Source organism: Theileria parva (assembly GCF_000165365.1).
Source record: "Theileria parva strain Muguga chromosome 3 map unlocalized ctg_530, whole genome shotgun sequence".
NCBI lineage: Eukaryota > Apicomplexa > Aconoidasida > Piroplasmida > Theileriidae > Theileria > Theileria parva.
Window position 1 is genome coordinate 247,769 of NW_876245.1, and position 23,567 is coordinate 271,335.

The window sequence follows — 23,567 nt, forward strand, 5'->3', positions numbered from 1 at the left end:
TTATGATCCATTTTGAGGGGATAGTTGCACGAAATCTGGATTCCTGAACATGGAGACGGAGATGAACGAAATACACAGTGATGATGAAATAGAGCTGATATCGTCTTTAAATCTGAGGGGGAACTCTCTGGAGGTCTCTCGGAAGGAACTGAGCGGACTAGTGGAGAAGCTCGATGAGATAAATAATTTTGATAAGAATAAACGAAGGACTGTAAACACACTGGAAGATTGCATTACCAACTCTACTCTGAGTATTTATGACCTTATTGAGAACAATAATAAAATTTTAGAGGACACTAAAAATTCCAATAACACCATATCAACCAACAATACTATCGAGTTGGAAGCTAAAGAGGAGCCAAAACTCACAATTGACATTTCCGACGGCGATATTAAGTTAAACATCGACAATGTAAATATAAAAATAAAATCGCACAAGACCAAGAAATCAACCTCTAGCACAGCTGATGAATTATCTATTGCCAATAATCTGAAAGACGCCATTACTGATGGTACCAAGTATCAAGTGATTCTATTAATATTATTAGTACTGTTAAATATATTCCGCAAGTAAACTTTTTAATGTTTTTCCCTTTTCTACATTGTATATGCTTATGAGTTCTACTACGAATCCAAAGGTTACGTGGCTCGATACGTAGTTATACAGGTTCAGTGACTTGTAAAACAGGTATGAATCCACTCCGTTATAGGTTCTCGCGTTATTGCAGATTACTTCCAATGACTCCTTCAGGTGAAACACAGATGTGTACCTACTTTCCTTACTTTTGTTCATTATATCCAATAGGCATATCGGATTTTGTATTTTTTCGTAATAATCTGACAAATACTGCTTGTTTGGCAACTCATTGAATTCGACATAATTTTTTCCTTCTATCACTCCTTCAACTATCTCAAATATTACTCTGTTTAGTATACTAAACTTCTTTTCGTTATCCTTCACTACTAACTTCAACATTTCCTTATCGACAAATACTTCCACATCACTACTCTTTTTCTTACCTATCTGCGTATAATCTTCCACTGAATCTTCACCAGTTATATTCTTCAGACACTCAACTGGGTAATTAATGTTCAGATTCGTGATAATATGGTTAATGTTAACTTCATTATTAATTGTGTTAATATAACTTCTAGAGCACTGTGCCGTCACTTCTCCGCTATACACATTATAATCATTGTATATATTAAGCCAAATCTCATTTTCTATCGACAATTTTTTCTTTTCTTCCTCTACTTTAATTGTTAGGTTGGGTTGGTTATTTAATTCTAATTACCAGATAACCAATTAAGTTAAAACTAAATAAAAAAATAAAAATGACAGTTTAATAAAAATTATAAACAAATGTTAATTAATTGGTGGAAATAACCAAAAACTCGTACATAACAATTACCTGAGATGTGTAATTTTTTATTTGACGTTATTGACTTAAACAGAAATGGCGGAAGCACTCTCTGCTTAATTAGCGCCAGTGGGTTCATGATGAAATTTCTATAACTTACTAAATCAAACACTTTAGAATCACTTTCGTTACGCTTCAATACATTATTTAAGAGTGGAACAGTGTCTATTATGTGATCGTTATGATCCACATCATCACTTTTCTCCTTGTACTCTTCGTTATTTACCATATCATGATCATTTTCCAGCAGTTTACCAGGTTTCTCGGATCCTTCAACTGTTTCACTGGGTTCATTACTTTGTAAATCATTATTTTGGGAATAATTACTTTGTAAATCATTATTTTGTGAATAATTATTTTGTGCATAATTATTCTGTGCATAATTATTTTGTGGATAACTATTTTGTCCATAACTGCTTTCATCTTTAGTGGAACTATTTCTTGAATTAATGTTATACTTAAATCTATATATGTTATCTTCAATTGTGTTTGGCGTAATTAGTCTCAACGTGATAACTTGATTTTTTTGTCCTATCCTATGTACTCTTGATTGTGCTTGAAGGTCGTTTTGTGGGTTCCAATCAGAGTCATATATTATCACTGTATCTGCACTCTGCAAATTAATCCCTAATAATCAATTATTATGAAATATTGTTTTATGATAGTTATCTTTAATTTTACCTAGTGACCCAGCTTTAGTTGACAGTATGAACACGAAGTACTGGCTGTCTGGTTCATTAAACAGATTTATTCTCTCTAGTCTCTTTTCACTACTCAAATTTCCATCCAATCTCAAATATTTATAACCTCTATAATTCAAATATACCTACAAAATTTTATTCACCCAATTATTCATATTTACCTAGTAACTGTATGTGGTATCAATTTACTCTATCAGGCTATTAATTTATTCTATCAAAGATTAAACTATTGTCTCAGTAGTGAATAATTTATTACTTCTAAAATGTCTAAAAGTGAAGTCATTTGGCTAAAAATCAACACTCGGTGGTTTACGTAATACAGACGAGACAGTATCATGTCCAGTATACACATCTTTCCACTACTATTAATTATCAAATCATTGCCTAAAACAAATTTAAAACAAATTTAAAATAAAATTTAACTAATAGTCTAAATAGTTACCACAAAATTTAACTAATAATCTAAACAATCTTTTAAATAATAATAAGAATACTTACAGGGAATAAAGTTGCTGTTGATGTACAGAAAGGGGTGATTACAGATTTTCCTTAGCTGTAAGAACTTGTTTTGTGTATCTTTCATGTGGAAGAACTCATATAATCTTGTTTGTATTCCACTCATTGGGCAGCTTATTATGTACTCATAACTGCTTGGCAGTTCGTCCAACACATCATTCTTCATCCTCTTCAAAACGTACGGTTTTAGCAACTAAACAGAATTGTATAAATTACTTTCAACGATTATTCACTCTTACCTTGTTGAAATAGTCTTGATTGATCATCATACTATTGTTAATAGACAACTGAGGCTTTACAAAATTCAACAACAACCTCACTTCATTTATATTGTTCTGTAACAGTGTTCCTAAAGATTTGTGAATTCGGTAATAAATTTTAATATTTATCCCACTATAAACCAATAAAATTACCGGTCAACAACAATCTGCGTTTTGATATGAAGAGGTTATTTAATATTTTAAATAACTTTGAATTTTCACTCTTGAATTTGTGGACCTCGTCTATAATCAAGTATTCCCAGCATATTTTCTTCAAAAAATTCTTATCTCTCAGCACAAACGTTTCACTGGTCAACAGTACATCGAAATTCAACTTGTTTCCGCTGTACCATTTCATTCTCAAATTTTTACGGAACTCTCTACAATCAGGTTAATATAAATTAAATAAAGTCTGTGGATAATCAGAATTCTAATAGCTATATATACAATTAAATGTAAACTTTATTGAGGTTAGTGTGTAAAAACTAACTTGGATCCTTCGTAAACGCATAATTTAAATGATGGATACCACAACTCGAACTCCGTTTTCCAGTTACTATGCAGTGTCGACAATGGAGCTATTACTATGTGATTACCGCTTATTCCCTGGAAATTATTCATAAATAAATAATTAAAAATATAATTAATATCACAATTGATATTTGTGATTTACCTTATTTTCTTTAAGGTATATTAGTAATGCAATGGTTTGTATTGTTTTCCCTAGTCCCATTTCATCTGCCAAGATGCCGTTTAGTTTATTATTGTACAGAGATACCAGCCAGTCCAGGCCGTATAGTTGATAGTTTCTCAACTTTCCAATTAGTGCGTTTGGGATATTATTAAATATGTTCTCCCTTATAATATACTCTACAGTTTCCACTTGCGGTAAAAGCTCCTCTTTTTTATTGGGTTCTTCCCCCAAAGAGTCTTTTGTTCTGTCCTCAATACCATCTACACTGCTAGCTTCCAGTGCGTTAGGCTCACTCGGTTCTGGTTCGGACTCTATATACTTGTTTACATACTTATTTGATAGAATTATTAATTTTCTTTTCATCTTGGAGTGGTCTTTATAGAACTGGTTATTTATTTTAATATGTTCTAAAAAGTACTTCTTGTTGACTGTGTTACCAGTGCTACTTAGGGATTCCGTTCGGGTTGTATGTGAAGATGTGCTCGAGTGGCCTTCACTAAATGAGCCGCGAAAGGGACCATTGTTCCGTTTATACAATGGGTTTATTAGTTTAGTAAGGCTCAATATGGATCTAACGTTCTTTTGTAACAAAAGTAGGTTTATTTTCTTTTCCAATTTTAATACTTCAATCAACAACTTATTATAGTCATATGTATAATCATGTGTTTCTGTGTTATTTGTGCTAGTATCACTATATGTTGTTTCATTACTCGTTTGGGTATTGTTTATACTCCTTGCATGATTGTCGTTGAGTAAGTCTGTTGAGTTGTTTGTTTCATCTGTTTCATCAGTATTATTGGGGGCGGTAATTTTGTACATTGTTAAAAGGTTTTTCAGTCCTATATCTTTGAACAACTGTTCGAATTTTTGGATAATTTGCTTATTATTGTTATTGTTATATTGTATTATGTGTTGTGTCATAGTTTTAACATTTGTGATTGCCCCTAGAAAAAACGAGAGTTTATTTTGCTCCAGGTTATCTTTATAGTCTATCCAAAAGTGACCAGGCCCCCAAAATTGATTTTTTCTATGAAAAACATCACTCACATCAACGATGTCTACACTTTCACCGTTACTAGTCAGATTTTGATTATCATCCGAAGTTGACATATCTGAACTCGGGTCATTGGATGGGTACTCATAATCGACTGTACACTTGGGGTTACATCTTGACAAAAGTTGTTTGGGTATCTTCTTACATTTTGATATATATTTGGTGTACGCCTCAATTTGGCTCAAAAGTGTTTTAAATTGTAAAGGAGTGAATGGATTCTGTCCCTTTCCTGACAAACTGTTCCATTCTCCTTGGTTATCTCCTCTAATTGCTCTAAGTCTGTTTAGAGAACACAACAAGCGGTGATATCTTACATCTTGGTAATCCACTCCCGAATTACTCAATTTATATAAGCTGTATACTACATCATTATAATTATTAAAATCCATCTATCAGTTTAGGATTGGAATAATAAACATTAAACCCATTGATTATCCATTACAATTTATTTTAAAAAATTAAAATGTACAAAATAAAAAAATACATGCTGTAATATACTCAAATGACCTACACATTACACTACATGGAGAATCCGCCACTATATATGAATAAAACTAGAGAAAAATATTAAACCGATAGATTACAGATTGTATTTTGGCTTAAATTGTCTGTTAATTAAAGTTCGGGCATGATTGGTATGTCGAACATTTTAACATTTGGCGCTTTTCCACCGTATCTCTGCTCGATTTGTGACGGCAACGCGACTTCGAGTAATTTTTTGGTATTTTTACCTATAAACAGTTAAATCCAGTTTTGAAACTACCTGATGATATAACAATTTTTTCCTGGGTTATTTGGGGGATGACATTTTTGACTATATTCCACAACACCGATATTAGGTACGGAGCGTTGATAACATACAACTTGCTCAACCTAGCTCTGTAGTTTACCGACAATGACTTGGCAATTTGTTTTAGAAGACTAGCTGGTATGTTGAAGAGGTTGGTTCCGTCCAAGTCAATTATTACTTTCCACTGCTCAATTTGTCCGGGTATCAAGAGTTTTTCTATACAGAGCTCCAACACAAAATATATAGTTTTGAGGATATGCTCATGCTGGGAAGTTTGCATGTTACTACACCTTATAATTATAATGGGCCTCATACACTTGTCGCGGCCATGAATATACACGAATCCCTTTGCCTAGAAATCATGATAACAAGTTATACTAATAAGATATTGGGTAAACTAAAGCATATATATGAGAACAAGTGGACTATTGAATCGTGTATTTTATCTTACCAGGTCAGATTCTATATCAACTCTTTTAATTGGGAGTGTAGATTTGCGCCATTTAAGGTGATTGTACATATCGTTTAGAACGTTAGAATAATTATATCCATTGCTTATTAAATAACGCAGAATATAACCATCGTTTCCGAAAACGGTATTTTTAAAGCGTCGTTGGTAGGATTCTACTGCAGAGTTTGATTCTAGTTGGGGGCCATCTAGACGCTGAGTTGCGAAAATTTTAAAGTTTCGAATATGCTCGTTTTCAAAATCCGAAAAATCAACGTTACTAAATATAAATCTAACTTTTGTACCGCCCTTTGACGTCTATATATAAAATTAGTCATATGTATAGTGGTTGTTAATTTTTTGCAAAATATTTAAACATCTGATTTAAATTCAAAATTATAATAATTTTAATTAAAAGTATATTAGATATATGCTTAAAAAATTACCGATTGAATCACATCTGGAGTAGGTTTGAACTTTTTTACATACTCTGGTATAAATATGGAATCTAATATAGGATCGTCATATTCGTGATTTTTTTTCGATTCCAATAAATCTACAGATGTAACTACCATTTTAAAATTATAAATATAGGTTTAACAAAATAAATGGAATTACATTCAACTGCACCATATTGGTTTAGTACATTTCATATTGTGTTGTTTATACATTAAATCAAATTCACTTTTAATTAAAATATCTGCACTTTTTCAATTATTTTTTAAAAACTATTTTCAAATTCAGTTACTTTTTAACCATCTTTGTACCTTTAATATCTCACCAATTACGTCTCCATTGGGCCATTTTATATAATGTACAAGTTATTTCAAAAACATTTCACACGATTAAAATATTTAGTTGTTTCTCAACGTATAGTTTCTATAGTCTGGATATATCACCTGTGATTCCATCAATTTTTTTACTCGCTGATTTTCAAAAAAATATCCATTTCTATTTATTTTTATATTTATATAAATTAAATAATTTATTACATATTAATTATTAATATTTGCTCTCTAATAATCTTAGTTTTACTGTCAATTTGATTATTTTCGATAAACTGTTTAAATATAAATTTACAAATTTTAATTAACGTTTTTCTTTATAATTTCTTACATATTTTTATTCTATATCATTTTAAACCAAATATTTGGTTAATTAGAAGCGGTTTCGTAGTGTAGTGGCTATCACCATGGACTCTGAATCCATTAACCCGGGTTCGAATCCCGGCGAAACCTTTTTCTGACCCAGTCAACTATTTTACCTTATAATTATGTTTAATCATTCTCAATTAAACTGTAGTATTAAATGTTCAATACTAGTACTTAATTACAGTATTACTGATATTAAGTAATTTACACATATGGAAATTTATGAATTTAAATTCATTTTTATAAAAAATTATAATGTATGAAAATAAAATAATTCTTGAAAGTTAAAAAATTATCATAAATTACAAATATCCATCTGGATATCTCCACCTTTTCATCAATTCTTTATAACTAAACATTATCAAGTTATATATAGTGTTAACATTAGAAAATATTTATTATAATTATATGTAATTCTAAAAATGAACTTGAAAGGCTTAGGTTTGAGGCCGTTTTGTACTCTACAGGAATTTTCAGCCATTTGTAACCATCCCATTAACATCCTTCTATTATCCACTCTAAACATAGTTAAATTTGTATTAAATATTAATTTTTACTTTGGAGGAAAATTAGCTAGAAATTGTGTATAACATTTATTTGTACAAAGGTCAGGAATTGATTTATAAAAAACTTCCAAACTTTTTTTTTGTTGTTCGGTAGGATTCTCATCAGCATAAGCACCAAACATCCATAACTAAAACATTTTCAATATGAAAAAACATTACTAGTATCCACTGTGAGCTGCAAGGATCGATGGCTTTATTATTATCCACTGCTTCCAAACATTCCTCAAAAGTATACTTCTTTGCCATTATTTTATTTTCATCCCTTTACTATTTAAAGAAATAGTCGACATAACGCCATATAATACATTCTACACATCTTATTCACTCCCCATCAGTTACACATTTTATTGATATTTATCTATGCTTCTTTACAATAGATTCTTATTAAGCAAATTTGAGCCTGATGTTGTAAAAATTAATTTTTCTAAGACCATTTTAAACAACATTCTATCAAACTCAATAGGTAATTGTTCCTTCCTTTATTTAGTCATTTTATTTTTTATCATTTCCCTATAGAATAAGTTATATTTCACAAACTACACTGTTTTCAGGAAATCCAACTACAAGAGATGAAATAATTCATTATAAAAGAGCCCGAAAGTTGAATAAACTGTCGCCTCTTATTTTTAACAGATATAAACCTAAGGTTAAGCTATTGGCGTCCACTCTGAGTTCTGATTCCTTTCCTCGAAACCAGATTCCTGAGGTTTTAGATTTATTTATTAACTTTTTATTTAGATTTGCATATTCGGTGCTTCTAAGTCTGGCAAATCTAGCCTTTTGAATGCCATTTTAAACAAACCAAATTTATCAAAAGTTCAATTCAAGACTAACAAATTACACTTCTTTCAGGTACGATTTTCTCTTTTATTTATTTCACTTTCTTATTCCTAATCTAGGTTGGAGGAAGTAATGGTATTGTGATGTTGGTTGATATGCCAAACTGTATTAAACAGAACAAACCCGACGAGAATTTAAAGAATGAGAAGATATTGGAAATTTGCTTAAATTACTTAAAGTACCGAGAAAACTTGGTATTGACCATTATCATAATCGACTCGTGAGTATTTTCATATTAACTTTTATTTTTAGTTTAAAAGGGATCACTAGTGAGGATCTACACATTATAAACTTCTGCAACCATAACCGATTAAACTTTTTAGTTGTCTTAAACAAGTCTGACTTATTCAAACCTGTAGAACTAACTAAGAAAATACAAACGATGGAAACTCAACTAAACTCGTTTAAATACAAGATAAATAACATTGTCCCAGTATCCTCAACTAAACTCCAAAATATTAACCAATTACATCAAATTTTGACTGATTTCATAAATAACACCAAGAGCAACACCGACTCCCAAATCGCCACTCCCAAAGGCACTCGGCTCCCTAAAATTAAGAACATTAACACTCCTACTAATAACTTGTTGGATCAAGCCAATTCCGTTGAAAATGATTTGGTACCTAGTAAAGAAGATGACGGTTTTCCCAATGAGATGTGTGTCAACACTCAAATCAAACCTATCAACTTGCCTAATAACGACAACGTATTCATTAAATTGAACATAAATATCAACGATTTGGTCAAGGCCAGTGATGATTCCATTTCCAATACCAGTAGTTTAGTGACTTCTACCAGTCCTTCACCTGCCAGTGAAGTGGATGAAATGAAGTCTTTATTTGATGCCAAGTGTATGAATGCCTTAACTACCAAGTATAGAGTAAACAAATTAAAACTGAACACGAGTTATAAGAGAATATTCAAGCTATACAGGTCAAAACAACTTTAAGTTTAATAATTAACACAACTAATAATATTTTTAATGTATAATACGTGAACTATATTAATAAATACGCTCAGGAACGATATTATGATGAAATTAGGTAATAGCCCATTGTTAAGAGTACGAATGAGAAAATTGTAGTAAAAAAAGATGTGATTTTAGAAGTCGTTTTTAGAGAATCGAGGAATACCGTGTTGGTGGTGAAGGAAGTAAAGATTAGGGGCCTCAAAATAGCTGAGTAAACAACCAAAACAAAAAATATAAGATAAATTAAAAGCCATAATTTACACCTTAGAGCAAATTTCATTAAATTTATACTAACAGGAATCAACACAACCACACATTACATTTATAAGTTATCTGTTGCAAAAAATTCAGCCTAAAATAACACGCGATGGGTTATATTTATAGAAAATATAATGGAATACTGGCTAACAAGTTCTTATCGCACTCTTCTTTCTTCACTTAGTAAAGCCAATTCAAGACAACAAAGTACAATTTTACTTATTTATCTCCCCTTTGTTTATTTATTGTTGATTATGAATCCTTTTACTTAATTTTTAATTAAATTCTAGTTAAATGACTAAATAATTAAATGTGTTTATATTTAATTGGTAGATATGCTGTTGTTGAACGAGATAAATGAGACTTTCCCGGATTTAATGGTCGAAGCCTATGACATAATAGCAGGAGATCGAGTGACAAAGTATCAGCTGAGTTTTGACTCTGAATCAGACGAAGCGGATAAAAACCCAAACAAACACAATCCACACTTTTACGTCGTTTTTGACAGGCAAAAGTCCTACCTTGCAATCAATGGGTTTTGTAATTGTAAGATAAACAATTTCCAAGTTTTTATAATTAATGTTCAGGTAGCAGATATGTGGATCAAGTTTTGATTAAAGACAATGAATTTACGGTATAATAATAAAAATTATTATATACTAATAAACTCTATTTTTAGTGTGTTCATGAAATCGTTACCTTTATTTTAAACTACTGTGATCCGAATTCGGACGAATTTGTCAATAAGGCTGTTCAAAAGACTGTTTATCTCTCAGATTCAGAGTATTACAAAAAGTTGGCACAAATGAGGAAATTTTAAGAATTCAAACTAGTTTACCAGCTCCGTTATTACAAGGATTATTTTTTATGATTTAAATTGTTATTTTTCAAACTTTTCAATTTACGTTCGTTTAACTCCACCTATTGAATAGATTTAAAATTATTGTTTAAATGTTAAGGACTAAATATAACCTTGGTAAATAATGTTTGATTTAAAAAATTAGATAAGGTTTCGCCGGGATTCGAACCCGGGTTAGTGGATTCAAAGTCCACGGTGATAGCCACTACACTACGAAACCTTGTGGTAGACCTTAATTTGTACATTCAAATGTTTAATATTGGTAAAAAATTAAAAAATGTAGTTTGAAATTATTTTAGTAGATTTTGAAAGTTGAAAATAAAATTTAACTAATAGGTTGGACAACTCTGAGTGTGGGCTGGCCTTGGCAACTCTAATTTCAAAATTTTACCATTTAAATTAGGAAGGTTCAAGATTCTATTGAAAATGCTTACACACTTTAACAGAACAGCATTTATCGTTAAAATTAACCATAATTACAATATGTTATGTCCTTAATCAAGATTTCTAGCAGGAAAAAATTGGGACCTGCAAGCATTTAATTTGCTGCAGTGAACTTGCAATCAATTTATGTAATCCATATTGGCTATCTATTTATATCATTTTATATTATAAACAATTTTCCGCTAAATTGATCAAGTAGCTATCTTCCATAACAATTTGTTAATCAATCAATCTAGAAACTTAACGTTTAAAGTTCATAAAATTTGTAATAGATACTAACTAAGGTTGACTTGAAATCATTACTGTAAAATATATTTAAATAAAAGAAAAATGCAATTCATCGGTTTTGTTGTTTTAATATCCACACTGCTGGTAGGGGTGAAATGTAAGAAGGATGTAAATTTCAATCCCAAAGTATTCAAGCATTTATGCCGAACTTTCACAAACACGCTAGCAGTTTTAACAACACACATTGGTCAAAAACTATATTTACACGAGTTGGGGGAGGGTACTGGAGGCAAATTAATGTTGCTACATCATAGGCTTCTCGAATGTGATACGGCTTGTAAATCGATTGAAGCTATTGTAGTCCCAGATGACATAGGAAATCAACCATTTATAGTTGATGCTGCATTGGGTCCATACAGAAAAGTAAGCGAAAGTGAACGCGAACAAAATGACGTATTGATTTTCAATTTTATAGAAACGGCTTTTGACGCGGTTGTTCCTCTTATTGAACTTAGTAAAGTAGTTGCAGCAATAGCTTTTGTCTCAGGCGATATAGCGGGAGCAGAAAAATATATGGAATCCTTCTTAGCGAGAAGAAGTGGATTCAAAATGAATACTACAATCATATCAATTTCCATCACTTTAATTCTCGTAATATCAAATTACTTATTTGGATAGGATTAAAACCTAAAACTAATGTTGTATTACCAAAATTTGAAACGGCAAATTTTCAAATACTTGCTACTAAAAATACATATTATTTAGCTCTAAATAACAAATTAGACAGGGAAATTAGCCATAATTATAGTTAGTTATTGGCTGAGAGAAAATTCTATTGAGAAAACTTGGAGATGCAGATACTCAATTAGAAGCAACCAGCTTCCATACGAACTTCGTGATCTATTACGTTAAAAAGAAAAAATATAAAGTTTAAAAAATTTAAAATAAATAATAATTAAACTTGATTTAAAGCTATTATTGTGAAATACATTTACTGGAAAAATGAAGGTAATCGGTTTCGTTGTTTTAATATCCACACTACTGTTAAAGGTAAAATGTGAAAGACCACACTTGAATCCTGTATTATTTAAAACACTTTGTACTGTATTGGTTCAAAAAGTTAGTGGATTGTTGTTTGATGTTGAAAGTAGGGGGGATCCAAGTGTGATGGACCAGAAACTTGTGGATAGTGTATCAGTGTTTAAAGAAAAGCTTAAAACTTGTGAAATCGCATGTAGAGAGATTGACGATGTTGTACTACCACTAAGGTTGGAAGAGGAAATATTTATAAATGATGCAATGATGAGCGGATATGGATTAAAGGGCAGAATTGATCTTGATAAAACCGACAGGAAAATTTACTATTTTATAGATACTGCTTTCACAGCAGCTGTTCCACTTCTTGAAATAATAAAACAAGGACTTTTTGTGTGTATTTTTACAGGTGATTTTTCAGCGTTTCAAGAAATAATAAAGACCATTGCGCCAAATCAAAGTGGATTCAAAATGAATACTACAATCATATCAATTTCCATCACTTTAATTCTCGTAATATCAAATTACTTATTTGGATAGGATTAAAACCTCAAATTAATGTTGTATTACCAAAATTTGAAAGGGCAAATTTCCAAATACTTGCTACTAAAAATACATATTATTTAGCTCTAAATAACAAATTAGATATATATTTATTTTGAAAGTATATGAAACAATGTACTTAACTATGTCGGGCTGTAATGTTGATGATTTTTGAAATTCGGCTACACATTTCATTGGGGATTTAATCTTTGGATTTGACTTATTTTATTTAGTTATTACACAATGTGAGAATTTTTGGTGTTGCTTCTAAATCGGGAACGAGGCAGGTTCTGCGTAAGCAGAAATCTCAGACTGAGGGAAAGAAGGACGTCTCATTATTATAGGAGGATGTTGTACAACTAAAAGGATGAGGAAACAAGGGAGTTGTTTAGGAGATAAAGGGGCGACTTTACAGGGTAGTATAGGGAAAAAGAGGCTAGAGACGAGATGCAATACCTTTCTGTACTTGTTCGTACTCGACGATGTGTCGTCTACGATTAAGTACAGATCACTAAATATATTTACCATTTCCACATAATTGAATTACAAATTATTACAAAATGAAATACACTCCAGTTGTTTTAAGTTTATTAACCATGGGCTTAGTAAAAGCCGCAGGTAAAGATAATTTGAAAGTCGTAAAGTCTGACGGCGAATACCTCGAATGGAAAAAGGCTGCAGAGAAGGCAAAGACTGTTGGTGAAGCCAAGAAGACTGAATTTGATGAGCTTTTAGAAAAGATACCAAAGGACTCACAAGATACCCCCAAACTTGAGGTTACTAAGATCACCGAAGCCCTCAAAAAGGTCACTGATAAGGTAGCCGAAATCACTGCTCTTGAAGCAAAAGAATTCAAGGAAGCCACTGATGAAAAGAAAAAGGAAGCATTAGGAGCCAAGGTCGGAAAAATGGGAGTTGAGTTGGCTGATCACATCATTGAATTAGACGGCATAAACAAGAAGGCACATTCAGTTGCCTATAAGGAATTAGTAAAAGTCCACGGCCACGTCAAGATGCTTGAGTTCTTGAAGGGAAAGATCGAGAGCTTGGAGAAAGACGGATTTATGGCCGCCTCCCTTCTTTCAGCTTTGGCTCTTTCTGCTTTGGCTGTCGGTGCATCCTTCAATTAGACCATCTAATTTATTCACAACACCATATACATTATTATTTATTCTGCAAACTATATGTTAACAAGGAAATACTTATCTCGTTGAATAGAAGATAATTTAAATTCTATATTCTAATGTGTAAATGTTGTATTCATAACCCCCATAGGCATAAGTGTTATCGATCCTCTACCATATTTATCCTTTTATTTATATATATCATTTATTCTGAAAACCTATCGCATAATACATATAAATGGATTATCCATTCTGTTGATGGTTTATAATAAATGGCTCATCATTTATTAATACTAAATGATTCAAACGAATCACAATTGTGTAGATTTTTGTTGAAAACTTGGGAACCTTCTTTTCCTTTGGTTGTATTATATGGACCAAAAATTCCTGACAAATTGTCAGATTTATACATAGAATCCTCGGAGCTCGACCATCTTAAAGATTCTGCAACGGATTCCAATAATTATAAATACACGGTTTTATACAAAGAACTAAATAAATTAAATTCATTAACACAACAAGGTATTTTAATAAACACAAATCTTTGTATAATTAACTATCATTACAGAATTTGAGGAGTTGTATAATAACTTACTAAAGCATCTAAAAACGGTACTATTTAGACCACTTTTATTGTTATTTAAAAAAACAAACAATTTCTTACCTAACGTCCTCTTTAATTTTAAGCCAATATTGCTTCATTTCTATCCACTATATAACTTCCCCAAGGTTGATGGCAGCAACAACACGTACAGGGAAGATAAAAATTTACTGTATTGGTACCTTGAATTTGATTATAACTTAAACAGTATTGGGACTAACAACAGGTTACTGGAACTTCTGGATGAGCTGGAAAACACCATAGAAGAGTATAACTTGGATAACAAATTTGTTCAATCACTACTATCTTTACTGAACATGTACTTTGCTACTATTTAAATAATTTAGTTTATTATTTTGTTTCTTTTATAATGGATCACTTTAGGTATTTCGACAGGCTTTTGTTTAGAAACATTTCTTTAACCAAGTACACAAAAGTATTAAAATATTCAAAGCTATACTACTCTCTTTTGAATACCCACTTGTCATCAACTAGTACCTACACTCCCCCTAAAGGTTCCAGTACCCCTAGTACTCAAGATACAGGTTCAAAGATGAGTGAAAACCCAGAAGTTGGCCCTGAAGAGTTGGATAAATCCAGTGGAGCTCCCGACAAGTTAAGCCTGGTTGATTACAGAAAGTTGTTCCTGGAAAATAAGAAACCATACCACCTGGCCAGCGCAATAGCTTACACAAACGGCCTACCACATGTTGGTCACGCATACGAGGCAGTGATCTGCGATGTCATAAGCCGCTACTACAGAATGTTCGGAAGGAGAGTCATCTTCTCAACAGGAACGGATGAACATGGAATCAAGGTTTTAACCACTGCAAAACAACAGAACAAAACTCCAATTGAGGTGTGCGACTATTACTCCAACGAGTTTAAGAAATTCTACGAGAGGTTGCTGGTTGAATACGACAGGTTCATAAGGACAACCAGCGAGTCACACATGAAAGCTGCTAAAACCATCTGGAGAACAGTTTTCAAAAAGGGTGACATATATCTGGGTGAATACAACGGCTATTACTCAATGAGAGAGGAACGTTTTATCCCGAATACGGAAGCCAAATTAACTGACTTCAAGGACCCAGTTTCAGGGAAACCATACGATTTAATGTCAGAGAGTAGTTATTTCTTTACTATGGAACGTTATCGCACTCCTCTCGTTGAGTATATTAGCACAAACCAGGATTTCATATACCCTAAAAAAGTCAGAAACGAGATTTTAACCAGACTTAAGGACCAACTGGACGACTTGAGCATTTCTAGAACCTCATTTGACTGGGGAATTGAGGTGCCATCCACAGACGACATAGTCATAACGGAATACGTTAACAACGACGTTAATCTTGGGTATAACCACGACAATAAGTTGTTTAACGAGTCTAAATTCTATAATGAAGTTAATAAAGGAGACTTAACCAAGAAGGTTAAAGCTTCACACTCAGATGATCAGTCTGACGGTGATAAGTCTGATCAAAGCAAAGTACCTGTCAGCTCCAATCAACATCAAAATTCCAGTAACAACGTTGGTGCTACAGGTGTTAGTCCCACTAGCAAAAAAACAGAGCGTGAAAAACACGTTATGTATGTTTGGTTTGACGCATTGTCGTTTTATATGACGTCATCTGGACTAGGTGAGTCTTTAAGCGAAATGACGTATTGGCCTACAGATTTGCAAGTTATTGGGAAGGATATTTCTTGGTTCCAGTCCGTGATACTTGCCACGATGTGCTTCTCAATGGGCCTACCCCTGACGAGAAAAATACTGGCGCACGGCTTTATTCAAGGGTCAGACGGTCGAAAAATGTCAAAGTCGCTGGGTAACGTCCTTAATTTGGACGAGTTACTCCAGGAGGTTGGGGTGGAAAGTTTTAGGTATTATTTGTTAAAGAGTACGGTTATGGGATCAGATGTTAACTTTGACCAAAACCAGCTTAAGGAAATGCATAACTCAGATTTAGCAGACAATGTAGGAAATCTGGTGCACAGACTTACAAGTCTGGTAACAAAGTACAATGAAGGTGTTTTGCCATCATATAAGTCCAAAGTTAAATCACCATTTGATTTTGTGGAATTCATGAAAGAGTGTTCAGACTACGTCTTGAAGTTGGACATATATAACGTATTAATGCTAACTAATATGAAGTTTAAGGATCTGAACAATTACTTGACGGTTACTACTCCATGGGCTGAAAAGAACCAGGACAAAAGAGACTCGGTTTTACGAGTTTTACTTGAATCTGTTTACTTTTTGGCTCACTTTCTATATCCAGTGCTGCCGCAATCAATGGAGCGCCTATTTTTGAAGTTGGGAACACCAAAAAAGCAGAATGTTTGGGAGTTATCTCTTAACCTGGATAACCTTGAGAAGGATTCTAATGTTTCAGTAGGGGATATTTTGTACCAAAAGTTTAATTTGCCAGAAAAGTCAAAGGCTTAAACCTCTAAATTATTTAAATGTCAGTTTTAATGATTATATTGACACCAAAATCTATATATCATTGTTAATCATTATATATTAGACTCAGTACTATAAATTAATGTCAGTGCTGTATATTGATGCGTACTATCTAGAGCGGATGTATTTTCTAAAATAGGCCCAGATGCAAGCTAAGTGAGTATTAAAATTAACGAGATGTTAAAATAAATATTTTTAAATAAAAAGATGGCTGGAATTTTTTACGGGGAAAATTTGAGGTAAAAAAGGCGCGGAATTTTTGCAATCACAATTAGGAGAAAATTTCAGGGTTGAAATTACAATTAATATATTTACGAAAGACCCTTTAAATATACTTAAGTAAATTTAATGTTTAAAAAACAAGCAAAGGCAAAACAAAAGAAATAGATCAACAGGAAAGCAAGACCAACAACAAGTCACATCTTTAAAACTAAATATGGATGATTATGAAGATGTGTCAGATAAAAAACACATATTTGAAATATATGTAAAACAACTGGAGTTAGAAGTGGAAAGCAAGAAAACAATCAGATTATCATGGGAATCAGGTAACCTTCCACACATTTAGAAATTTTGATTAAAGTTTGTTGCGATATTGCAGCAGTAACTTTTGAATTAGCACATATTGGTTAATAAATTCAATTTAGGAAAACAGAAGTCTACCAGTGGGAATGTGTTGGTTTATCCAGGACTCTCAAAGCACCGAGTTGAAGAAAGATTAATTCTGAATAAGCTTTTTGACCCAAATGAGCAAAATTTAACCAACTTGAAGGTAACCTTATTAGTTCATATAATTATTAGTCCTTAGTTATGTAGTACGCTAAAGTGAATAAGGATTTTTAAAAATTTTAACTAACTTTCTAATAGGTTCATGAGGTTACTGGAAAATCATCCGACAGTTTATTGGGACAGAAAGAACTGGATTTGGCCTATCTTGCAAATGTGACTAACCCGGTGCGAATGAAACTAACAAATCAATTTGGAGAACACATAAAGCTTTACACCTATGTCACGGTAACCCCGCCATCGACCTCAGTTCTATCTCTCAAATCCTTTTCGGCACAACGTAATTACTTATAATACCTTACATATAAACCCTTATTTACAATAAAATTGCTTATAAACAATTATTTATAACATTAATTATAAGCAAGTACCATAAATGACGTTATAATGTTTTATTTTAGACCATGAAGGGTCTGACTTTTTAAAGAAGCACTTAAGGGATGACTTGTCAGATGACGTAGCTTTTGACGAAATATCGGTATGTTTCTTACAATTTAATTAATTTATTAGGACACAAGTCTTAGTGATCACAAGATTTATGGCAAAATCACCAAAATGTCAGAGAAACTTAGTAACATCGAGGACGAAATACTCAAAAAGACCTATAAGTTGAACAAGCTGAACAAGGAGAACGTAGCTGAAATGACCAAGATCAAAAACAAGCTTGAAAGGGATATAGCCAAGAAGGATGCTCAGATTAAGGTTTTACTATCGCAGCTTGATGAGTTACACACTGTTCTTTCACTGTCCCATCAAAGAGAATTGGAGTTGACTGAGAAAATACGATTCAACGAGTCCATACCACCAAGATCAGTCTTAGGAGAAAGCCAACTCTTATCCGAAAATGGATGCGGGACATTCTCAACCCGAACTGGACCAAAAAGGACTAAAAAGGGGGACTTGAACTACACTATGTCATCTTGCAACAGATCCATTTTGGGTAAGTTTTCACTTTTAAATAATATTTTAGATGATATTGAAACCAACATGAAAGACTTGCAGCGTTTTAGAAGTGTAAGTTTTACAATTCATAGTCCTTTCTTAGGAATTTGAGAGTATAAATGACCCTGGACAGAAGGTTACCAGATGTAGGGAGTTAATTGAAAACTTGAACAGAATAAAGAAAATCCCCAAGCGTTTGACTACCAAGTCATCACTGAACAACCAGACTTTTAACCATACTTTAACTAGCAGACACTCACATGTTTCAAACAATTTCAACGCAAACAGTGGCACCGGATATAGCATGAACGACCAGCACAGCATTAAGGGGAACGGGGTTTTGAGGCACAAGATACCTGCAACTAACACAAACGTAAACAGACTGGGAATGAGCCATTTCGACTCCAAAAATTCCGCCATGAAGGTAAATTTAACGATAATTAACACTAGAAACTAGATAAACAGATACACACGGTCTCTAAGTACTACTAGTGTGACTTTAATAATGTTATTTACAGCTAAATGATTTGAAGGGGAACACTGGTAAAGCTGAATTTAAGCATAACTCAGGACTCTCTGTTCCAAGATTAGTTGAAGGCGGTGGATTGAAGGGTAAGATAAAGGGAGGAGGCATATTCATTCCAAAAACCCAGGATTTTGAAAGTTAGTTTACCTTTATTAAATACCTAAAAATATTTATTTTTAAAGAAAACAATTGAATAACAAAATTTTAATTATTAAATCAATGAATGAAAGTCGGGATAATAAAATTTCTTTAGATTGCGGAGATGGTAGAAGTATCAGTGCTCTAGAGAGAGAATTGGCTGAAACTAAGATCAAGTTGGCAGATTCGGAAACAACCAATGATGTGTATTTAAAACAAATCCTATCAACAAAGAAATAATTTAATATTTTATAATTTTATGATACTTCGCCTAAATACTAACCTCATAATGTTCCATAAATATCTACGCAGTGATCTAAATCACATAAATTATTTTAAGGGATGCGGATAAGTTAATATGAATTATTACTGGCCACTCGGTAGTGACACTAGTGGAGGTTCAAGGCCATTAAAACTCAAGTTAGAATCCAAAACAGAATCCTCTATAATCAGATTAAAGGAGAATCACATTAAGTTGATTTCATCAAGAATCTCAGGCAATCTTGATAAAATTATAGATTCTTTGAGTGAACATGAATTAAATCGACTATACTCAGAGATAGGACCGATTCCTACAACTGCAAATGAGTTTTTTACTTTTCTTGGATCCTTTATCCCATCTTTCTCTGATCAGGATAGACCAACAATATTGATCGATAAGTTAAAAAATTATTGTAAAAAAGAAGCACAACTCGATCATTTGGAACATATCAGAAAGGATTGGGAACTTATAACTCGGATAACAAATTCAAATAAACTTGAGTCATATATACCCCTTGTAAAATTAGAAGGAAAGACTCTAGAGCCTTTATTGAGTCAGTTAGAAAGGAAGAATCACCTTTTAAATGACAAAGAACATGATTTTAAATTACTATTTCCCTCCTCTGGTCCAGTCAGGTTGAAAAACTTTGTAAAAATTCATCAAGTTGGTCAAGGAGCTTATGGAGACGTTTGGTTGGCAGAGGATATTGTAAATAAGAAGCCGGTAGCTTTAAAGAAGCTGAAACTGAACGAGGAGAGGGAGGGGTTTCCAAAAAATGCCATTCGCGAGATCTTGTTGCTGAACTCACTAAAACATAAAAACATTGTAAATTTACTAGGTATTTGCTATTCTAAATCTTACAGCACCTCATTGTTATCTGATGGATTGAGCAGTAGCAAAGAAGAACTAAACGAAGATGACCATAAGTCTAAATTCAACCCTAAGAATCCTGATAAATCAAAGTCAGCGTACGGCCATACTCCAAGTTACAGCCGTAGGGGCAGTCACGATAAAGGGAGGGATTTTCATAGGAGTCACAGGGAAGCCAGGAACAAACCATCTAATGCCGACCAAAACAAGAATGATGAGGATAAGAACAAGAATAAGAATAGAGATAAGGATAAGAAAAATGATAGGGAAAACGTGTGGATGGTTTTTGAATACTTGCCATTTGATTTAAGTGGATATATAGAGGCACTTAGGGACCCACATGAGAAGTATGATAAACTCGCAAGGCCTTCAGTTTGGCTGAGTATCGGGGAAATTAAGACTATAATGCGTCAGTTATTTAGGGCTTTGAATTATTGTCATAAAAATAATGTTCTGCACAGAGATTTAAAAACTGCAAATCTACTCATGGATCAAGATGGAGTGATAAAACTGGCTGATTTTGGTCTAGCCAGATTCTTGCCTCATGGGAAGGGCTTGTTAACCAATAGGGTTGTTACTCTGTGGTACAGATCGCCTGAACTCCTACTTGGAAGTGAAAGTTATGATTTCTCAGTTGATTTATGGAGTGCTGGGTGCATAATGAGTGAGTTGGTTTCAGGATCACATATTTTTGCAGCTGATAAGGAGTCTCTAATTTTAAAACTGATTTGTGAATACTTGGGATTACCTGACGAGGCAGATTTAAAATATTTACGTACGCTTCCACTTTGGAACGATAAGAATTCAAACCCTCTGCACCCTGAAAGGATAGGCTCCATAATAACTCGTCAAAGGGAGTTTGAAAAGATTTTTACCAAGGTTAATCAGCTCGGAAAAGATGGCTGGGATTTGCTTAAAACTCTCTTTTCGTGGTCTCCTTCCACTAGAATCACTGCCAAACAAGCACTTCTTCATCCCTGGTTTACAAACGAGCCTCTTCCGAAATTATTGACAAACCGTCATAACATCAAGGCAGCTCACAACTTCATGACCAAGAATCAACGCAAGCGTGAAAATCTTAGGCCTTCTCAAAAAAGGCACGAATATGTAAAATATGCAAATACTGGTGATATAAGAAAAGTCTTAAAGAAACAGCTCTCGATATCTTTGTAAAGTTATTTAGAAGACCGGAATCCCAACGATTTTAATTTTAAGTTTGGGATGAACTCATTAAATTTGAAAAACTGCTTCTTTCCAGTACATTAAATGTAATATATGATTTCACTGTAAATTTAATTTTTATATTTTTAACTGTATTTTAAATATTTCATTTTTTATAGTAAAAATGATCAATGGTTCCATGCTAAGCCTTCCTAATGGAATGAATGGCTCCAGACTCCAGAAATTCCAAGAATATTTATCAATAAAATTTTATTACAATTAATCAGACGGAATTTTGCTTAAATGTGTAAAGTTGGAACAAAAAATTCGGGCCAGCACTGTCTAAGGGCCGAAGGGTGCAAGAGTAAGTTGACGAAGGGAATATTTATTGTAGTCAAGGGATTTGAATACTTGAAAAATGGGAAACAACTGTTGCTTTGGAAGATATGTTAGTCTACATATTTACTAATTAACATTCCTATATGTTATGAGATAAAACCTGAATTTTTTTAAAAAATATTTTTATGTGTTAAATTAGTGATCAGAATTAGATTAAACACTAATGAAAATTCTTAGGAGCATTATAAGAGCAAGTATCTGAGGATGGAATCCGATGTAATTGATACTTTGGCTTCGTACAAACCGATTTCGGACATTCTAGGACTAGATGAGGACGATGAATGCCATGTTTACAAGTTTAACAAGGCTTTCCAGAACGGAGATATTGCGAAATTAGTAGAGTTATGCTATTCAACAACTCCAGTAATCTTATTTGTTATTTGTGACAGATAAATGAATTAATCCATTGTTTAACATTCAAAATAATAAAATTCACAAAAATATATAGATTCAAAAATTGGAAAATAAATTACACACTTGGGCTGAAAATCCCAGGACTATTGGAGCCTTATCAGCTACTCAGCTTTCCGTCTACGCCAGCAAAGAAAGTATCTTTATTAGTCTATTTATTAGAGTATTTCAACTTATTTAAGATTATTTAACTCATTTTATTATTTCAGATGAGCCTGAATTTAAGAATGATATACTAGCTGCTAATGGAATTGAGGCACTTGCTGACTTACTCAAAAGTGAAGTGAGTTTACTATTACCTTAGTTTGTGTTTTCTTTATTTATATTTAATATATAGTATTTTAAAACAGTTTTCAACTTAATTTTTAGGATGATGATCGAGTTCATGCTGCTGTCATTACCTTTTCATTTCTTTCCTCCGGAAGTACGCTCTAACTACAATACACTCAGTTATTTAAATTATAATAAAAATTAACAAATAAAAATTTAGATGCCAGATGTTGTGAAGAAATGTACGAACAGGATGTTTTCCCTTACTTAATCAAGGGAATGAAATCATCGTTGGATCCTTTTAGGGCTGCTTGTGCTCAAACCTGTCGTAACATTTATTATCTGGGTATTTAGTTTTATTTTCTCTATCTCACTTCAGATATTAAATATCGTAAAGAATTTATGAGACTTGGTGGATTAGTCGCCTTAGTTTCACTTTTAAATTTATCTGATGACTCTGGCGAGATGTACTTGACGCAGCTGGAGGCTATATATCATTTGGAAGATTTTTGCATGGTTAGATTCATAATATACTAACTTGCTTTTCGAATTTCTTCTCAACGGATTTTATATTCTTGTAGGATGGAATTGAAGAAATACCTGAACTTGTTGAATACGTTAAAGCTTCTAACGCTCTATCTAAACTTCAATCCCTTGAAAAGGTTTATTTTCATTTTAATAAAACTTTTAACAATAATTTAGAGTAAAATTAATGAGTTATCGGAGGCTGCTAAATCTCTAGCTGCTCGTTTAATAGACTAGTACTAAAGTTAATATACATCTATTGTACCAACATATATTTTACATTGTATAATAGCAGTGTATATTATTT

At 32.7% G+C, this 23,567-nt stretch overlaps 14 protein-coding genes and 2 non-coding genes across 16 annotated transcripts; 11 read left to right on the plus strand and 5 right to left on the minus strand.

Moving 5' to 3' along the window:
* Window positions 1-49: 49 nt before the first annotated feature.
* On the plus strand, window positions 50-574 carry TpMuguga_03g00127 (uncharacterized protein; the record flags this gene model as incomplete). The annotated part of the gene is made up of 1 exon (XM_758052.1): window positions 50-574. One exon carries the CDS (start codon window positions 50-52, stop codon window positions 572-574), a length of 525 nt encoding a protein of 174 aa, XP_763145.1.
* Smarca2 (SNF2 family protein) lies at window positions 525-4,843 on the minus strand. Its single transcript, XM_061305633.1, has 9 exons — window positions 3,572-4,843; window positions 3,389-3,504; window positions 3,052-3,278; window positions 2,878-2,987; window positions 2,621-2,831; window positions 2,379-2,506; window positions 2,103-2,247; window positions 1,413-2,048; window positions 525-1,251 (listed from the first exon to the last, which is right to left on the minus strand). Exons 1-9 carry the CDS (start codon window positions 4,700-4,702, stop codon window positions 554-556), a joined length of 3,402 nt encoding a protein of 1,133 aa, XP_061160966.1. The 5' UTR covers window positions 4,703-4,843; the 3' UTR covers window positions 525-553.
* A 355-nt stretch (window positions 4,844-5,198) lies between these two features.
* On the minus strand, window positions 5,199-6,509 carry TpMuguga_03g00129 (CRAL/TRIO domain protein). The gene is made up of 4 exons (XM_758054.2): window positions 6,331-6,509; window positions 5,888-6,202; window positions 5,410-5,788; window positions 5,199-5,377 (listed from the first exon to the last, which is right to left on the minus strand). The coding sequence occupies exons 1-4, from the start codon at window positions 6,457-6,459 to the stop codon at window positions 5,262-5,264; spliced, it is 939 nt and encodes a 312-aa protein (XP_763147.1). The 5' UTR covers window positions 6,460-6,509; the 3' UTR covers window positions 5,199-5,261.
* A 541-nt stretch (window positions 6,510-7,050) lies between these two features.
* TpMuguga_03g00936 lies at window positions 7,051-7,122 on the plus strand. Its single transcript has one exon. It is a non-coding gene; the product is annotated as a tRNA-Gln (tRNA).
* A 215-nt stretch (window positions 7,123-7,337) lies between these two features.
* Window positions 7,338-7,847, minus strand: TpMuguga_03g00130 (Erv1 / Alr family protein; the record flags this gene model as incomplete). Its single annotated transcript, XM_758055.1, has 4 exons — window positions 7,338-7,386; window positions 7,464-7,553; window positions 7,593-7,729; window positions 7,761-7,847. The coding sequence occupies 4 exons, from the start codon at window positions 7,845-7,847 to the stop codon at window positions 7,338-7,340; spliced, it is 363 nt and encodes a 120-aa protein (XP_763148.1).
* A 114-nt stretch (window positions 7,848-7,961) lies between these two features.
* engB (50S ribosome-binding GTPase family protein) lies at window positions 7,962-9,434 on the plus strand (the record flags this gene model as incomplete). Its single annotated transcript, XM_758056.2, has 5 exons — window positions 7,962-8,064; window positions 8,153-8,307; window positions 8,340-8,453; window positions 8,501-8,661; window positions 8,694-9,434. 5 exons carry the CDS (start codon window positions 7,962-7,964, stop codon window positions 9,391-9,393), a joined length of 1,233 nt encoding a protein of 410 aa, XP_763149.1. The 3' UTR covers window positions 9,394-9,434.
* A 38-nt stretch (window positions 9,435-9,472) lies between these two features.
* Window positions 9,473-9,694, minus strand: TpMuguga_03g02440 (putative integral membrane protein; the record flags this gene model as incomplete). Its single annotated transcript, XM_061305876.1, has 1 exon — window positions 9,473-9,694. One exon carries the CDS (start codon window positions 9,692-9,694, stop codon window positions 9,473-9,475), a length of 222 nt encoding a protein of 73 aa, XP_061161749.1.
* A 24-nt stretch (window positions 9,695-9,718) lies between these two features.
* TpMuguga_03g00132 (uncharacterized protein) lies at window positions 9,719-10,492 on the plus strand (the record flags this gene model as incomplete). Its single annotated transcript, XM_758057.2, has 4 exons — window positions 9,719-9,879; window positions 10,006-10,218; window positions 10,260-10,306; window positions 10,352-10,492. Exons 1-4 carry the CDS (start codon window positions 9,807-9,809, stop codon window positions 10,490-10,492), a joined length of 474 nt encoding a protein of 157 aa, XP_763150.2. The 5' UTR covers window positions 9,719-9,806.
* Window positions 10,493-10,679: 187 nt separating this feature from the next.
* On the minus strand, window positions 10,680-10,751 carry TpMuguga_03g00937. The gene has a single exon. It is a non-coding gene; the product is annotated as a tRNA-Gln (tRNA).
* Window positions 10,752-11,305: 554 nt separating this feature from the next.
* Window positions 11,306-11,881, plus strand: TpMuguga_03g00134 (putative integral membrane protein; the record flags this gene model as incomplete). Its single annotated transcript, XM_758059.1, has 1 exon — window positions 11,306-11,881. The coding sequence occupies one exon, from the start codon at window positions 11,306-11,308 to the stop codon at window positions 11,879-11,881; it is 576 nt and encodes a 191-aa protein (XP_763152.1).
* A 324-nt stretch (window positions 11,882-12,205) lies between these two features.
* On the plus strand, window positions 12,206-12,778 carry TpMuguga_03g00135 (putative integral membrane protein; the record flags this gene model as incomplete). The annotated part of the gene is made up of 1 exon (XM_758060.1): window positions 12,206-12,778. One exon carries the CDS (start codon window positions 12,206-12,208, stop codon window positions 12,776-12,778), a length of 573 nt encoding a protein of 190 aa, XP_763153.1.
* Window positions 12,779-12,982: 204 nt separating this feature from the next.
* On the plus strand, window positions 12,983-13,953 carry TpMuguga_03g00136 (uncharacterized protein). Its single transcript, XM_758061.2, has one exon. The coding sequence runs from the start codon at window positions 13,342-13,344 to the stop codon at window positions 13,909-13,911; it is 570 nt and encodes a 189-aa protein (XP_763154.1). The 5' UTR covers window positions 12,983-13,341; the 3' UTR covers window positions 13,912-13,953.
* A 138-nt stretch (window positions 13,954-14,091) lies between these two features.
* metG (tRNA synthetases class I (M) family protein) lies at window positions 14,092-17,023 on the plus strand. Its single transcript, XM_758062.2, has 3 exons — window positions 14,092-14,427; window positions 14,474-14,825; window positions 14,891-17,023. Exons 1-3 carry the CDS (start codon window positions 14,178-14,180, stop codon window positions 16,950-16,952), a joined length of 2,664 nt encoding a protein of 887 aa, XP_763155.2. The 5' UTR covers window positions 14,092-14,177; the 3' UTR covers window positions 16,953-17,023.
* A 530-nt stretch (window positions 17,024-17,553) lies between these two features.
* TpMuguga_03g02415 (uncharacterized protein) lies at window positions 17,554-19,622 on the plus strand. The gene is made up of 8 exons (XM_061305871.1): window positions 17,554-17,742; window positions 17,838-18,036; window positions 18,158-18,234; window positions 18,267-18,696; window positions 18,727-18,770; window positions 18,802-19,122; window positions 19,217-19,361; window positions 19,478-19,622. The coding sequence occupies exons 2-8, from the start codon at window positions 17,931-17,933 to the stop codon at window positions 19,600-19,602; spliced, it is 1,248 nt and encodes a 415-aa protein (XP_061161750.1). The 5' UTR covers window positions 17,554-17,742; window positions 17,838-17,930; the 3' UTR covers window positions 19,603-19,622.
* Window positions 19,623-19,696: 74 nt separating this feature from the next.
* Window positions 19,697-21,740, plus strand: CDKC-2 (Protein kinase domain protein). Its single transcript, XM_758065.2, has one exon. The coding sequence runs from the start codon at window positions 19,721-19,723 to the stop codon at window positions 21,665-21,667; it is 1,947 nt and encodes a 648-aa protein (XP_763158.1). The 5' UTR covers window positions 19,697-19,720; the 3' UTR covers window positions 21,668-21,740.
* TpMuguga_03g00141 (uncharacterized protein) lies at window positions 21,741-23,498 on the plus strand. The gene is made up of 10 exons (XM_061305634.1): window positions 21,741-22,019; window positions 22,050-22,103; window positions 22,232-22,417; window positions 22,503-22,602; window positions 22,675-22,748; window positions 22,835-22,889; window positions 22,956-23,081; window positions 23,115-23,251; window positions 23,317-23,397; window positions 23,438-23,498. Exons 2-10 carry the CDS (start codon window positions 22,074-22,076, stop codon window positions 23,495-23,497), a joined length of 849 nt encoding a protein of 282 aa, XP_061160967.1. The 5' UTR covers window positions 21,741-22,019; window positions 22,050-22,073; the 3' UTR covers window position 23,498.
* Window positions 23,499-23,567: the final 69 nt, after the last annotated feature.